Source organism: Spea bombifrons, chromosome 8, assembly GCF_027358695.1.
Source record: "Spea bombifrons isolate aSpeBom1 chromosome 8, aSpeBom1.2.pri, whole genome shotgun sequence".
Taxonomy (NCBI): Eukaryota; Metazoa; Chordata; class Amphibia; order Anura; family Pelobatidae; genus Spea; species Spea bombifrons.
The window spans coordinates 42,465,018-42,480,055 of NC_071094.1; the positions used below are offsets into that span (position 1 = coordinate 42,465,018).

The 15,038-nt window shown below is 42.9% G+C and overlaps 1 protein-coding gene and 1 long non-coding RNA gene across 2 annotated transcripts; both read left to right on the plus strand.

Annotated features, from left to right (window-relative positions):
* Positions 1 to 5,975: 5,975 nt before the first annotated feature.
* On the plus strand, positions 5,976 to 6,338 carry LOC128503311 (uncharacterized). Its single transcript, XR_008355215.1, has 2 exons — positions 5,976 to 6,109; positions 6,146 to 6,338. It is a non-coding gene; the product is annotated as an uncharacterized LOC128503311 (long non-coding RNA).
* Positions 6,339 to 6,932: 594 nt separating this feature from the next.
* Positions 6,933 to 14,959, plus strand: LOC128503895 (major histocompatibility complex class I-related gene protein-like; the record flags this gene model as incomplete). The annotated part of the gene is made up of 7 exons (XM_053474090.1): positions 6,933 to 6,942; positions 10,883 to 10,977; positions 11,201 to 11,237; positions 12,787 to 13,062; positions 13,216 to 13,488; positions 13,627 to 13,725; positions 14,232 to 14,959. Coding segments are annotated over 6 exons (753 nt in total), but the record flags the coding sequence as incomplete, so codon positions are not given.
* Positions 14,960 to 15,038: the final 79 nt, after the last annotated feature.

A 15,038-nucleotide genomic window follows, 5' to 3' on the forward strand; every position in this document is an offset into this window, starting at 1 on the left:
GCTTACAGGAATTACACCTGAAAATGACCTCCCTTATCAGAAAGCACCTATTACCTTGCTTTGAATCAACAAAAAGGAGTTGTCACAGCGGGCTGTGTTTACTTGATTGTAAGACTAGGTTGTCACGGATCTGGATAGTCCGACCGACTACCTCCACTGACCTGCGCTCCCTTAGCCTGGGACACGACACACTTTGCCCGGTTTCCCAGTCACTAGCCGAGAAAACACAGGGCTGGATATATCCAGCAAAACACACATTAACATAAAACAAGATATTGGGATACAAACCACCCCTGTAATCTGCCTCCCCGAGACTACAGGGACAGTAACCGGATTAACATTATAACAGTAAACTAAAACAATGGCGGTCCCTCCCTGGTGGCAGATCCTGGCTGTCTGCTGGAGGTAATCCCCTCAGCCAGTGATGAGAAGATACTGCTGGGGGGGACACAGAAGTCTCTACAAACCCAGGGCCCATAGTAGGGAGGAGGCTGGCTCTCCGGTCTCTCCAGGGGTCCCCGTGATGAAAAAAATGACCTTGATTTATTAAACCCCCAGCTTTTCCGAGTGCTGCCGAATCAGCATTTCCACGCCTACTACAGCCCCCCGGACGCATTAAATGTCGCTTGCGTTCAAAGACGCGCCAGACTCTAAACTGCCGTCCAATATGTGGGTCACAGGACGTCCGCAGAGGTCACGTCGCCCCCGCCACTAAGTGTACGCGGCATAACGCGCTGCGATCTCCTGCGTATCGGTCCGTGCTCCTCTCCACAAGTTGCTCCAATAGGGAACAAGTCTTTGTGGACTGCATATCCCATGATCCCCGGCTACCTTAAGCTTAACAGAGTTTCGGGTCATAATGTCCCTCAAGATATTCTGCTCATCTCTGAGCCGCTGACTGAGGTGAGTATACAAGGAATACACATGGAATATGAATATATATAATATATATAATATCAAATTACCCCCCCCCAAGTCCTACCCCCCCCACTACTATACATAACTGCACTTCTGACAGCTGCGTTCATTTCTTGTGCTGCTGCTTTTGCAAATACATCGGGGGATTCTGCAGACTTCCCCTTCCCTTGTTTCAGTGGCAAGAAAAGTGTCAAACCATGGAAAAGGAGGGCAGTTGCAGCAACAGGGCTGCATCTTCTAGGTCAGAGTTTTTTTTTCGTTTTGAAGAACGCATTAAAGCACTCACAGAAGGTTACACACATAGCACTTTACTATGCACTAAGAGACGTTAAACTGTCACTTTCATTTTCTGCGCTATTTAAGGATATGGCCACATGGTGGCGCCACAGACCATTTAATGTCCAATCATACGCGGCGGAAAGTAACCAATCGCTGTGGGTCTATAGCTTGACTGACAGAGAATGATGAGGGCGCGTTGATCAGATTTGTGGCAGTGCATGTAGTGAGGTAATGGCAGTTAGTGGAGACAGGTCCTGTCCTGTGAGGGAGTTTGAGGGAGGACATACTCATTACTGACATATAAGCCTGGGCTCACTAAAGTTTTGGACTCTATTCATTGCATTTTTTTCTGACCCCGTAGCAAATGTGTTCCCCCCACCTCCACTTGGTTACTTTTAGTTTCCCGCCGAATTTGGAACCTGTTTAGAAACAATTCTTTTTTACCTGGAGATGACTTTTATTAACCCATTAATGACAAGACATTTTTCAGTGTTGCTGTTTAGCTGTGATTTTCTTCTTTCTCCCACACATATTATATATTGTTTTTTTCAGGGCAAACAGGGCTTTCTTTACATACCATGATTTTTATCATATCTAATTTACTATAAAAAAAGATAAAATGTGATTTTTTTTTTTGTTAAATTCCTTTTTCTCACTTTTTAAACAAAAAAACTTTTACTCATCTGCAAAAACTAAATAGATTCTACTATTTGTCCTGAGTTTAGAAATACCCAATGTTTTTTTTTTTTTTTGCATGTTATGGGGCAATAAGAACCAGTAGAGTTTTGCTATTTCAAAACCATTTTTTCCCCAAAGCTGGTCATTCTGCCCCATGTGCTATTTTGGGTATTGTTGAAGCCGGCCAATGCAATTTACCCCATCAAACCATATATTTTTAAAAACTAGACAGCCCAAGGGATTTCAAATGTTGGTATTTTAACCATTTCCATGCTCTAGTTCTACCATCAGCCTTCGTCATACTTTATGGTAGTTGTGACGGAAGCCTCCATCACTGGGGCCACTGGAGAAGCCTGACTGCCAGCCTCCTCCCTATTGACTATGGGCCCTGGGTTTCTAAAGACTTCTGTGGCTACCCCCAGCAGTATCTTCTCATCACTGGCTGAGGGGATTATCTCCAGCAGACAGCCAGGATCTGCCACCAGGGAGAAGCTGCCATTGTTTTAGTTTAATGTTATATAAATCAGTCTCCCCCACCTATTGTATTGTTAATCCCGTTACTGCCCCTGTTGTCTCTGGGAGGCAGATTAAGGGGGTTGTTTGTGTCCCAATATCTTGTTTTATGTAAATGTGTGTTTTGCTGGATATATCCAGCTCTGTGTGTAAGAAATAAATCAGTCTTCGTTTGGTTTTACCCTACACTGAGTTAGTGATGGGAAGTTCGGATCATTAAAGTGAATCGGATCATTTCGATTCGTTCACTGAAATGATCCGATTCATGATCCGGATCTTCGGATCACTCAGTGTGTCTGCACGGAGTTACTGTTTTCCAGTAACTCCGTGCAGGCACACTAACGATTGGCCCCGCCCCTTTTATTATGAATCCTCCCCCCTGCCTCCAGTGATGTCAATGAAGGCAGAGAGTCGTTCAAAGATTCGGATCTTACAGGGATCCGAATCTTACAGTGATCCGGATCACTGTAAGATCCGGATCATTGTAAGATCCGGATCATTGTAAGATCCGGATCTTTGAACGACTCTCTGCCTTCATTGGCATTCCAATCATTAAGAGAATGTCACCATACTGTTATAAATAAATATATTAATAATCACTGCCCCCAGGATTTACATTCCCCTTTACCTGCAACTGCACCTTAAGCTAACTTTATTAAATTAATTAAATTAACCCTCACCATTAAATTAACCCGAAACACCCCATCAACCATGACTGCCCTAAAATTAACCCTTAACACACCATCAACCATGACTGCCCCTAAAATTAACCCTTAACACCCTATTAAGCATAACTGCCCCAAATTAACCCTAAACACCCCATTAAGCATAACTGCCCCTAAATTAACCCTAAACACCCCGTTAAGCATAACTGCCCCCAAATTAACCCTAAACACCCCATTAAGCATAACTGCCCCCAAATTAACCCTAAACACCCCATTAAGCATAACTGCCCCCAAATTAACACTAAAGACCCCATTAAGCATAACTGCCCCTAAATTATCCTTAAACACCCCATTAAGCATAACTGCCCCCAAATTAACACTAAAGACCCCATCAACCATACCAATTTATTAGGTAATTTATCTGGAGTACATGCAATTAATTTAGGGGTAGTTATGGTTAATGGAGTATTTAGGGTTAATTTCAGGGGCCGTTATGGTTAATGGGGTCTTTAGGGTTAATTTCAGGGGCCGTTATGGTTAATGGGATCTTTACGGTTAATTTCAGGGGCAGTTATGGTTGATGGGGTATAAGGGTTAATTTTATGCTGATGACTGAGGGTTAATTTAATTAATTTAATAAAGTTAACTGTAGGTGCAGTAATAGGTAAAGGGGGGCAAACTCAGGGGAATCTAAATCCTGGGGGCAGTGTGAACATTATTAATGTATTTATTTATAAAAGTATGATATCAGTAATATTCTCTGAATGATTCGAATCTCTGTAAGATTCGGATCCTTGTAAGATCCGGATCCCTGTAAGATTCGAATCATTCGACTCTTCGGTTCATTCGACTCTTCGGTTCATTCGACTCTTCGGTTCATTCGACTCTTCGGTTCATTCGACTCTTTGAACGACTCTCTGACTCTATGAGTCATCGTTCCTATGAGAATTAATGAGCTGTAACCTGACCCCAGAGTGCTCTGCAGATGACTCACAGCTCTAGGATCAGGTTACAGCTGCATGATGATTCACAGACTGAACCGCTACAAACGAATCGTTCAGTCTAGTGAACCGACTCATCCGGATCACTAAAAAGAACCGGATCAAATGAACGATTCGTTCATGATCCGGACATCACTACACTGAGTCTCGGCTAGTGACTGGGGAACCGGGGAAAGTGTGTTGTCCCAGGCTAAGGGAGCACAAGACAGCGGAGGCAGTCGGTCGGACTAGCCAGCTCCGTTACAGTAGTAAAAAATATTTGTATTTTTTTCACACACGAATATCCGTTCCGCAACATCTCCTGGGCGCAGTGATACCCCACATGGGTTTGTTAGGTTGTTCGGGGACTAAAAGGCCCTTTTTGAGAGGTATGCATTTTTCAAATTGGAATTTTGACGTCAAAAAAGTCTGCCCACATATCCTATTTCGGGTATCTTTGAAGCCGGCCAATACAGTTTACCCCATCAAACCAAATATTTCTCAAAGCTAAGCACCCCAAGGTATTTGAAATGCTGGTAATTTAACCCTTCCCATGCACTAATTTTACCACCAGCCTTTGTCCAACTTTATGGTAGTAAATTTTTTTTGTATTTTTTTTCCCCACACACGTACTTCGGGTATAAATTTATCGCTCCTAGTATATGTCCTTGTCAAACACCCCAATATGTGTTCAGTAACGTCTCCTGAGCGCAGTGATTGTAGGACTTGCTCAACATAGACCCTCTATCCACTTGTGAGGCTTCCATGGATGTTGCAAAGCCGCCTGTCATGGCGAAAACACAAACACAGCTGTTTAACGGCAGCCTGTACATGTATGGCTTTGCCGTTAAGGGGTTAGTATTTAGGGGAGCTAAAACCATCAATAGCAGTCTATGTAGTGTAGGCACCAACATTAAAACTCCAAAACACTTTTTAAATTGGGGGAAAAGGTTTCTATAGGCGTGGTACATGCTTAGCCTGCGCTAGTACCAGCTTACAATATAACAAACCGGAATTGCTGGTCAAATCAGTTAGAACCAATAAAGAATTCCCTATGAAAACAATCATCACCTGCCATACGAGAAATTTTATTTATGTGTTGTTAGCGTGGATTACAGCGGTGTAGGGGCTATATGCAGTGGCGACTCTAGAAACAATATATAGGGGGGGCACACAAGATACCACAGTCAAACTGGGGGGGCATTCATAATTTCCAAAAGTAATGTGCTATAGAATTATACTTTTGTTATTGGGCTAAAATAATACTTGGTCATTCAACATGGGAAGCCTGAAGCCACAATAAATATTATAACAGAATAAATAACTTTTCCACTAAATGATTTCAGGGCCTTGAACGTTTTGTCGTTTTGAACATTTTGTCCCCTGAAGTCACTACAACTACAGGAGGGCACACATTCCAACACAGGCTCTGTCACACCGACACCCAGACACACACATCAGGACAGGCTCTGCCACACCGACAACCAAACACACACACACCAGGACAGGCTCTGTCACACAGACACACACACACACCAGGACAGGCTCTGTCACACAGACACAGACACACACCAGGACAGGCTCTGACACACTGACACCCAAACACACACCCTAGGACAGGCTCTGCCACACTGACAACTGAACACACACACCAGGACAGGCTCTGCCACACCAACACCGATACATACACCACGACAGGCTCTGCCACACCAACACCTATACACACACCAGGACAGGCTCTGCCACACCAACACCGATACACACACACCCAAGGACTGATAACCAAAAACACACAAACAGCAGGACACAATCTGTCAGACCTCTACATCAGGATGGATTTTTCACACTGCATTGTCGTTTATACCCCCCTTAGTGTTTTTGCCCCTTGTGTATTGATGCCCCTGCTGCCCATATATATTAATATTAGCCCCAGTTGCCGATAGCAGGTATAGATCAACACATTAACACACAAACCAAGCTTTACATGTATAGATCAACTGATATTCACTTGTGATCTCAGCACTGAAGGTATATATCAAATAAACAGAATCAGACATACAAATCCTGTATTCGCAGGTATACAATAATAGTATATGAAACGTAGTATTGCAGGTATAGATCAAATAAATACATGGAAACAGCATTGCAGGTATTAATCAGCTGAATAAGACATACAAACACTGTAGTTGCAGGTATACATAAATAATGTATGGAAATATAAAGATATGGCTCTACAGAATAACGCAAAAACCCAGCTTTGCAGGTATAGATCAACTGGAATTCATATAAAAACACGTCATTAAAAGGTATATTTAAAACCCCCTAAATTACAGGCATAGATCACAGGTTGCGTCCACACTGCCCACACAGCACTCACACTCTTATCATACCCAGGCAACCAGTAAATGCTGGTACCTAGGCATGATGGGACTGTGCTTGCTGTGATTGCTGTTAGCAATCACACTCCTATACTGCTGGCAGCATCAATACACAAGGGGGCAGCTAGCTAGTTTTCAGCTTGTACTGGCTGACTTGGCATGATAGGAGTGTGATTGCTAACAGCAATCAAACTCCCATCATGCCTAGGTTCCAGCACTTACACATCCAACCAGTAAATGCTGGAACCTAGGCATGATGGGACTGTGATTGCTGTTGGCATGATAGGACAATCACAGTCCCATCATGCCTAGGTTCCAGCATTTACTGGTTGGATGTGTAAGTGCTGGAACCTAGGCATGATGGGAGTTTGATTGCTGTTAGCAATCACACTCCTATCATGCCAAGTCAGCCAGTACATGCTGGGGGGCAGCTAGCTAGGTTTCAGCATGTACTGGCTGACTTGGCATGATAGGAGTGTGATTGCTATCAGCAATCACAGTCCCATCATACCTAGGTTCCAGCATTTACTGGTTGGATGTGTAAGTGCTGGAACCTAGGCATGATGGGAGTGTGATTGCTGTTAGCAATCACACTCCTATCATGTCAAGTCAGCCAGTACATGCTGAAACCTAGCTAGCTGCCCCCCCAGCATGTACTGGCTGACTTGGCATGATAGGAGTGTGATTGCTAACAGCAATCAAACTCCCATCATGCCTAGGTTCCAGCACTTACACATCCAACCAGTAAATGCTGGAACCTAGGCATGATGGGACTGTGATTGCTGTTAGCAATCACACTCCTATCATGCCAAGTCAGCCAGTACATGCTGAAACCTAGCTAGCTGCCCCCCAGCATGTACTGGCTGACTTGGCATGATAGGAGTGTGATTGCTAGCAGCAATCACAGTCCCATCATGCCTAGGTTCCACTCATACTCATTCAAACACCCTCCCCACTCATTCAAACACCCTCCCCACCCCCTTACCTGCACTGCAGCTCCTCGATGCCGCTCACAGACTTCAGCAGGGGGCGCGGCCTCCCTCTGCTGTGCTGGCTTCCGCTTCCTCTATGCAGTGGAGAAGGTAAGTAGCAGGGCTCGAGGTGCGGCCCGCGTAACATCGGTTGCCTTGGCTGCCGATCTTACGCGGGCTGCACCCTCTCTCTCCTCCAATTAATAAAATTAAATTAAAAAACAAAACAAAAAAAAACGGGATTTAACCCCTTCCGTACCGGGACGTACCTGGTACTTCCTGGTTAACAGTCACCGGTAGACCGGGACGTACCAGGTACGTCTCCTCCAAAAAACGCCCCCACATCACCACAATCGCGGTGATCGCGGGGGCGCTGCTGCTGCCGTCTGCCCAGGAGTCCTGGGCAGACAGCACAGCCTGTCTAAGCCCTCCCCCAAGCCTACGATCACTCCCACGGAGTGATTCTCTAGGCAGAAACAGCGATTGCAGAAAAATCTGCAATCGCTGTTTCAGCTGCCACAGGCAGCTTCAGGGAAGGGGTGGGGGTGTTGAATGGGTCCCCACACAAGTGTGGGGGCCTGATCCAACACCCCCCTGCTGCCTGATCGCTCCATGAGAGCATCAGTGCAGCGTTAACCCCTTCAATGCCGCGATCGCTGCATTCAATGCCGCGATCGCGGCATTGAAGGGGTTAATTCCCGTTTTTTAGGGGGTTCTGCTACTGGTGGTCTGCCTGGAAGCCCAGGCAGACCTCCAGCAGCAAAAACGAACCCCCAGAAGTCCTCTGATCAGCCCTGTAGGGCTGATCAGAGAGACTCCTCTCCCACAATCTCCAGTCCACTGGAGATTGTGTCCCAGCAGCCAGAGGCAGCTTCAGGGACAGGGAGACAGGGCTCTTTGGTCTCCACATTAGTGTGGAGACCAGCCCCCCCACCCCCACCCCCCATAGTTAACCCCTACCCCCCCTCTTCCTCAATTAACCCCTTCAATGCTGCGATTGTTTATGACCCCCATCGCAGCATTGCAGGGGTTAATATTAGTCCCCACAAGCTTGTGGGGACTAAATATCAATCAATGCTGTGCTTCAATGGAGCATCAGCATTGAAAGAGTTAAAAAAAAAAAAAATTAAAAAATAATTTTTTTTAAAAAAATACTAATAAAATAATAAATAAAAAAAATAATAAAAAAATAATAAAAATAATAATAAAAAAAATACCAGCACTGACCTGAAAGTCCAGGGTGCTTCCAGGTCAAATGCTGGGCTGATCAGATCGCTCCTGGCCAATAGGAGTGATCGGATCATTATGGCAGCCCACAGATGACCCTGCTCTACAAAGAGAGAGGGGTCATCTAGGGTAATTATGAAAAAACACAAATTATTAATAAATGAAATAATCATAATTATTACCTGATCACTTGTCGGTGACATTTTAAGTCGCTGATTATTGATCGGTCTCCCTGATTGATGTCAGCGGCCTAAACCTGTCACTTACAAGCAATCTGATAAAAAAAATATTTAAAAAAATGTAGATGCACATGTTCCAGTTTTGCCCTCATAGCTTCCTCAAAAAATGCATGAACCATGCATGTGAGGCCTTGTTGGACTCATGGGATGTTGGTGAACAAAATGTGGTGCTTTCTTCCACTGTTGCACTTATGGTGTGCAAGAAATTCAGTGCAACATTGAAATGTATGCGTTAAAAACGCAATAAAATAATTTCCCTGTGAAGTTTGGCAGAAACGAGTGAAGAAATGGCTAGCTGAAAACTGTCAAAACTACCCTAGTTGAACACCTTGACTTGTCTACTGTTCATAAATATATACTTTTATGGGGTAATTTACAGCGGGGGGCTTCCAAAATGTCCCAAATGGGATATGGGCCCAGGAAACCAATTTCTGAAAATTCCAAATTTGAAAAGTAAAATGCGCATGTTCCAGTTTTGCCCTCATAGCTTCCTCAAAAAATGCATGAACCATGCATGTGAGGCCTTGTTGGAACCGGGGGATGTTGGTGAACACAATTTGGTGTTTTTTTCTGCAGTTGCACAAATTCTATACAAAATATAATATAAAATCTAAAGCAACATTGCAACATATGCAAAAAAACCCAAAAAAATATAAAAATACCTCAAAATTTGGCAGCAACTGGCGATAAAATCCCTGTTTGAAAAGTGTCAAAATGACCCTAGTTGTACACCTTGACTTATCTACTTTTCATAAACATATAATTTTGGGGGGATAATCAGTATCTGTGACAACTATTGCAGTTATTAGACTGTTATGCCAAATTTGCAAAAAATTACATTTCAAAAACACGATGCATGCCTAGCAATATTTGCCCTATACTGGTCAAAATAGATGAAAATCCTGGCCATGTTGGGTGGTTTCCAAATCAGGACAACTCAATGAATATATTTGGGATAATTTTTTCCCATTGGTTCAATGTGTGTACAATTTGTATGTATACAAAACTGTAAAAAAATGCGTTTTTTTCATTTTTTCACCACTTTTTCCAGTTTATTTCAAACAAAACAATGTACTACCCAGCTTAATATGGTTTCAAATGAAAGCCCTACTTGTCCTAAAAAAAACAATATATGATTTGTGTGGGTGCACCAATTAATAAGAGAGAAATTACAGTTGAAGAAAGACATGGCAAAAACACAAAAACGGCTCCGGTCCTTTAGCGACACGTTAGTATCAAAATCCCGGTCCTGAAGGGGTTAAAGTCGCATTGCGACTTTATTCAAAATTCGGCAGGGGGGCAACAGGGGGGGCAAGGATTAACGTAGGGGGGGCAATTGCCCCCCCTTGCCCCCCTGTAGCGACGCCACTGGCTATATGCACCTGAGGAAGCCGATTCATGAAACGCATCGTGCTGAATACACCCATTGAGGAAATGGACACATAATAATCCTGTACATAACCAAGCTGTTATTGCTACAACGCAGCATTATTCCGGTCCTTTCCACGGAAATTATTCTTATATGTAAAATACTTTTTTATTTATATTAAAATGACTACTTTTTTTTTACTCTCTCTCCTCCGGTCTTTTCCGTTACACCGGTACAAAGAAGAAACTCCATTCCATTCCCCAGAAGGGGCTCTACAGGCTTCCCAACAGAGGAACCTATCGAACAATCCACTTAAATGAATTTAAGTACCGTATTGGCCCGAATATAGGCCGCACTTCCCCCCCCCACTTTAAGTCTTTAAAGGCAGCGGGGTTAGGATACAGATCCCCTGCAGCGGTGCAGGGGCCTGCATCTTACTCTCTGATACGCTTGGACAGAATTGGATTCCTGGCAAGGGAGATTGTTAAAGGACATCGTGCAGACGTGCCGGCAGCGGAGGTTGTTTAAGCGCATCGCCACAGCCGATGCATTTTACCTCTGCCCCCAAGACTTACCAGAGCAGACTCCCGGGTGTCTTGCGGGGCCGGCGGGGGACATCTACGCAATACGCGTATACAACTTCCGGTGCCGGCACTTCCGCTGAGAGGAGCACACCTTGCAGTTTTATTTCACCGCACTCTCGACTCCTCTCCCTGGGCTGCCCGTGTATTCAATAGTTGGACATGTCGATGATGTGTTGGTCATTAAATAGAACAGTACCTTCCGGAAAGCACAGCCCTCTTTACAGTGGATGGAAGAGAGAATAGATGGTGACCACTGGCACACGCTGACTCGCCTGGTAAACCATTATGAAATCGTAAACCAGCGTGATCTATATTCTTTCCAAGACCTTTTCAACCAGACACATGGCAAACATCTTCATCTGATATTATGATTTTATATGTAATATTATTCTGGATTAGGCCCTGGACAAAGAATCCAAATATCTCATACTCAAGTGTACGCTAAGGCTAGGTTTCCACTTGGGTTTTTGTCCTGCGTTTTTTTCTTGATGAAAATCGCCAGGAAAAAAGCCAAGAAAACTGCCACTGCATTTTCCTGCGTTTTGGCGTTTTTTTATGGAGTTTTTTCTGGCGTTTTAGCCTTTCTGTGGAAATTGCTTTTTTTGACCTTAGGCAGTTTTTCCAGCCTTTACAAGTTAGATGTTTCACCCAGCTAAAAGGGATTAGGGTAAATAGCAAGTATCTGCCCTCTCCTGATGTCATTTACTTGGTAGAGTTCTACTTTAACGCCCCGGCGGACCCTTTTTTCTCTTTTCTGTGGTTTGTAAGGCATGCTTTATTCCGAATGTCTGCTCCTCTAAGAAGATCGGCCCCAAATGATGGTGCAAATTGTTTGCTGTTGCTTTTGGCGCGCAGTATCCAGTTGATGCGTCGGGTATTTTTTTGTTTGTTTGTTCCAAATGGTGTAAAATTCAATATGAACTTTGTTTTGTGTGAAACTGTTTGGTTCCAGCCTATTTCTCGTAGGACACACAGATACTGGGTCCATCCTCTGCATTGTAACTGTGGGAAAAACGCCATAAAAAACGCCAAGGCATAAAACCCACATGGCTTTTTCATGGCGTTTTTTCTCTCCCATAGACTTCTATTGGAGAAAAACGCCAGGATTTCCTTGCAAAAAACGCCAGAGTGTCAACATGCTGCGATTTTGAAAAACTGCCACAGAGCCCAAAAAAGCAGAAAAACGCCAAACAGGACTGAAAAAACGCCAAACAGAAAAACACCAAGTGGAAATGGCATTTTGCGATTTCCTATTGAAGAACAGCTAACATCTGGCTGCAGCGTTTTTTCACTAAAAAAACGCCAGGTGGCGCTATTGGCGTTTTTATGGGCGTTTTTAGCAGAAAAAAAACCAAGTGGAAACCTAGCCTAACAGACAGAGAAAGAAGGAGCATCACACATACCATATAATACATGAAAAGAGAAAAACAGGCAATAGGCGAATAAAAAAAACATGGAGAATGCGGCAGACATTCTTTATCATTGTAAAAAAATTACTGTGTCCAACAAAGATGAAGAGCTTGCTCAGAAAAAGATTGAAGGAATGAAACAATAAAATCTAAAAAATAATGAAAAATCTGATATTAAAAAATGAAACAATTTAATATAAAAATAGACAATCTAATATTTAAAAATGAAAATATATAACTAAAAAGTAAAACAATTAAAAAACTTATGTTTTTATCTTGTATCTATCCTCATTGTATTTTTTTTTCAATCCACCCAGAATACATTTTTCAGATGTCAATACATCTTAAAATTGTAATAAAATAATGCAAACTTTTGATTGTGTAGTAATTTAACAAAAATAATTAACTAATAAAGGGTATTTTGTACCCTGCAACCAGGATAAAAATCTTCATTACTCATTTGCCAGGGAAAACAACAGACTAATTGTTTTTTCAAAGAAGAATTGTTGGAACCCTATCCTACTTAATATGTATATTAACAAAAAATGTCTATAAAAATTATATTTTGTTAAACAGGTCTAAGTGTCTACCAGCTGAAGTTTGCCTGTTACATGGTTGACGATGGTAGCATGAGCGGTTATCTGGAATTTGGATTTAACGGGAAAGATTTTATTGTGTTTGATAAAGAGAGATTAGTGTATATCCCAGCAACACATGAAGCTGAGCTCATTACACAGAAATGGAACCAACAGAAGTTCTCAAGACATCAAAACAGGGATTTGATCGAGAAGGAGTGCACCGCGTGGATGAAGAAATATTTTCATCATGGCAAATTTTATTTTGAGAAAAATGGTAAAAATTTTGGCCCATTGTATATTTTCATTTCCCACCTTACACTGCCTTGTTTTATAGCCAATGTTAATTTTATTTAACGCCCCCAGTAAACCTCACAGCGTCTGGGGATAAGTTTGGAGCTTTTGAAGGGATGTAATGTTTCTTTCTCAGTTCCTCCACAGGTGAAGATAACTGAGAAGGCATCAGGTGGGGTCACGAAGCTCCTCTGCCACGTGTATGGGTTTTACCCGCGAGACGTGGACGTGAAGTGGATGAAAAATGGGATTGATGAGGTTTACTCCGACGAGGCCAAACAGATCCTCCCGAATACTGACGGCACCTACCAGATCAGAGCCAGTGTGGAGGTGACACCGAGGCAAGGGGACAGTTACTCCTGCTATGTGGATCACAGCAGCCTGGAGAAGGAACTCATTGTACCCTGGGGTGAGTGTACAATAGAGGGAACGCGGAACTAATATTTTACTTTTACTGTGACAGATCAGGTGCGCCAAGTCCAACTTCTTGCCTCTCATGCCTTCATCTTGCCTGGTTTATTCTTCCCATCTCTCTTCTTATAAGCAGAAGCCAAGAGAAGCTCATCTCTATACATTGTGATTGCTGGGTTTGGTGTGCTGCTCTGGTGAGCAAAATAAAGAAACAGAGGCTCAGAAAGCAAATAAGGTAAGTTTATTTCACACAGGCAACATTTTGACACACAGGTCTTTCTCAAGCCTTCTGTTTATGGTGAGCAGAGAAATCACACAAATAAGAGAAATTATTTTCAAACGTATAATATAATGGTGCTGTTCCACCTACTATGATCTTTATATGAAAACGCAGCATTCAAAACATCATCCCACGTTCTACTGAATGGCCAAACTTTCCAAGAAATTATTTATCATGTGAATTTGTTGCTTATCCATAATTTCTGCCAGGAGCAGTTAATTGTCATGTGACATGGAAGCGCAGCTTATATTTTCCCTAGGTGGAACAGTGCCTCTAACGGGGAGGAACAATAGGGAAGATGCGAGGGCTGCTTCCGGTGCTACACACATCAGATGGGCTTCTAATATATACGTTGCTTACTTTGTGAATGCCACTGCGTAGGGTTAGAGAGCGTATAGAACTGTATGGCCTGCAAAAGCGGCAGAACAACTAACTCTCCTCCTTGTTTTCCACTTATTTAGGTGGCAGACAGAGGGTTAACACAGAAGACACAGCGGCAGGGTGATGAGTGCCCGCAGATAACCTCCTTCTGCCCCTTGTTTCACTCTTGTTTGAGGCGCTCTGATTCCTGGTTGTGACCCCTGGCTTTTGTACTTTGCTGTTCCTGTCCTCTCCTATCCCAACCTTTGGCTTGCTATACAGACTTCGCTGCTCTCTCCCGCCCTGACCTTCGGACTGTTTCTAGATTTTGCCTTATCTACTAAACCTTCCCCCATCTCCTGGAAGGTAGCCCCAGGGACTGAAAAAATGGCTGCCTCTTAAACAGGGACACTTGGGAGGTGTGAGATGACCATGGCTGTTCAGTGGGGCACATAACGGAAAGCTCAATCTTTGTACAAAGTCATACAATTTTATTTTATTCTGTGATTATGGTGTGATGATTATGATTGTGTATATATATATATATATATATATATATATAATATTAGTATTATTTCATGTATAAAGTGGATATAGAGGCAAAAGGGCGATTATTGTTAACCTTGTTTGCATATGCCTACCAATCTCTAGATTGTAAGCTCTTTAAGCAGGGCCCTCCTCGCCTGCTCTTTCTGTAAGTCTAATTGTTTTACTATATACTACTTCTTATGTCCTGTTTATCCGTTGTACAGCGTTACGGAATATGATGGTGCTATATGAAGCAATACTAATAACAAATAAAGAAGTGGCCGCTGCCTTTGTCAGAAAAGCCAACGTTATCCTGTTTTTTGGGGGTCGGGGAGTAATTGGGGAGTAGAAAGGGTTAAGGAAATAAGTTGTTATTCTTA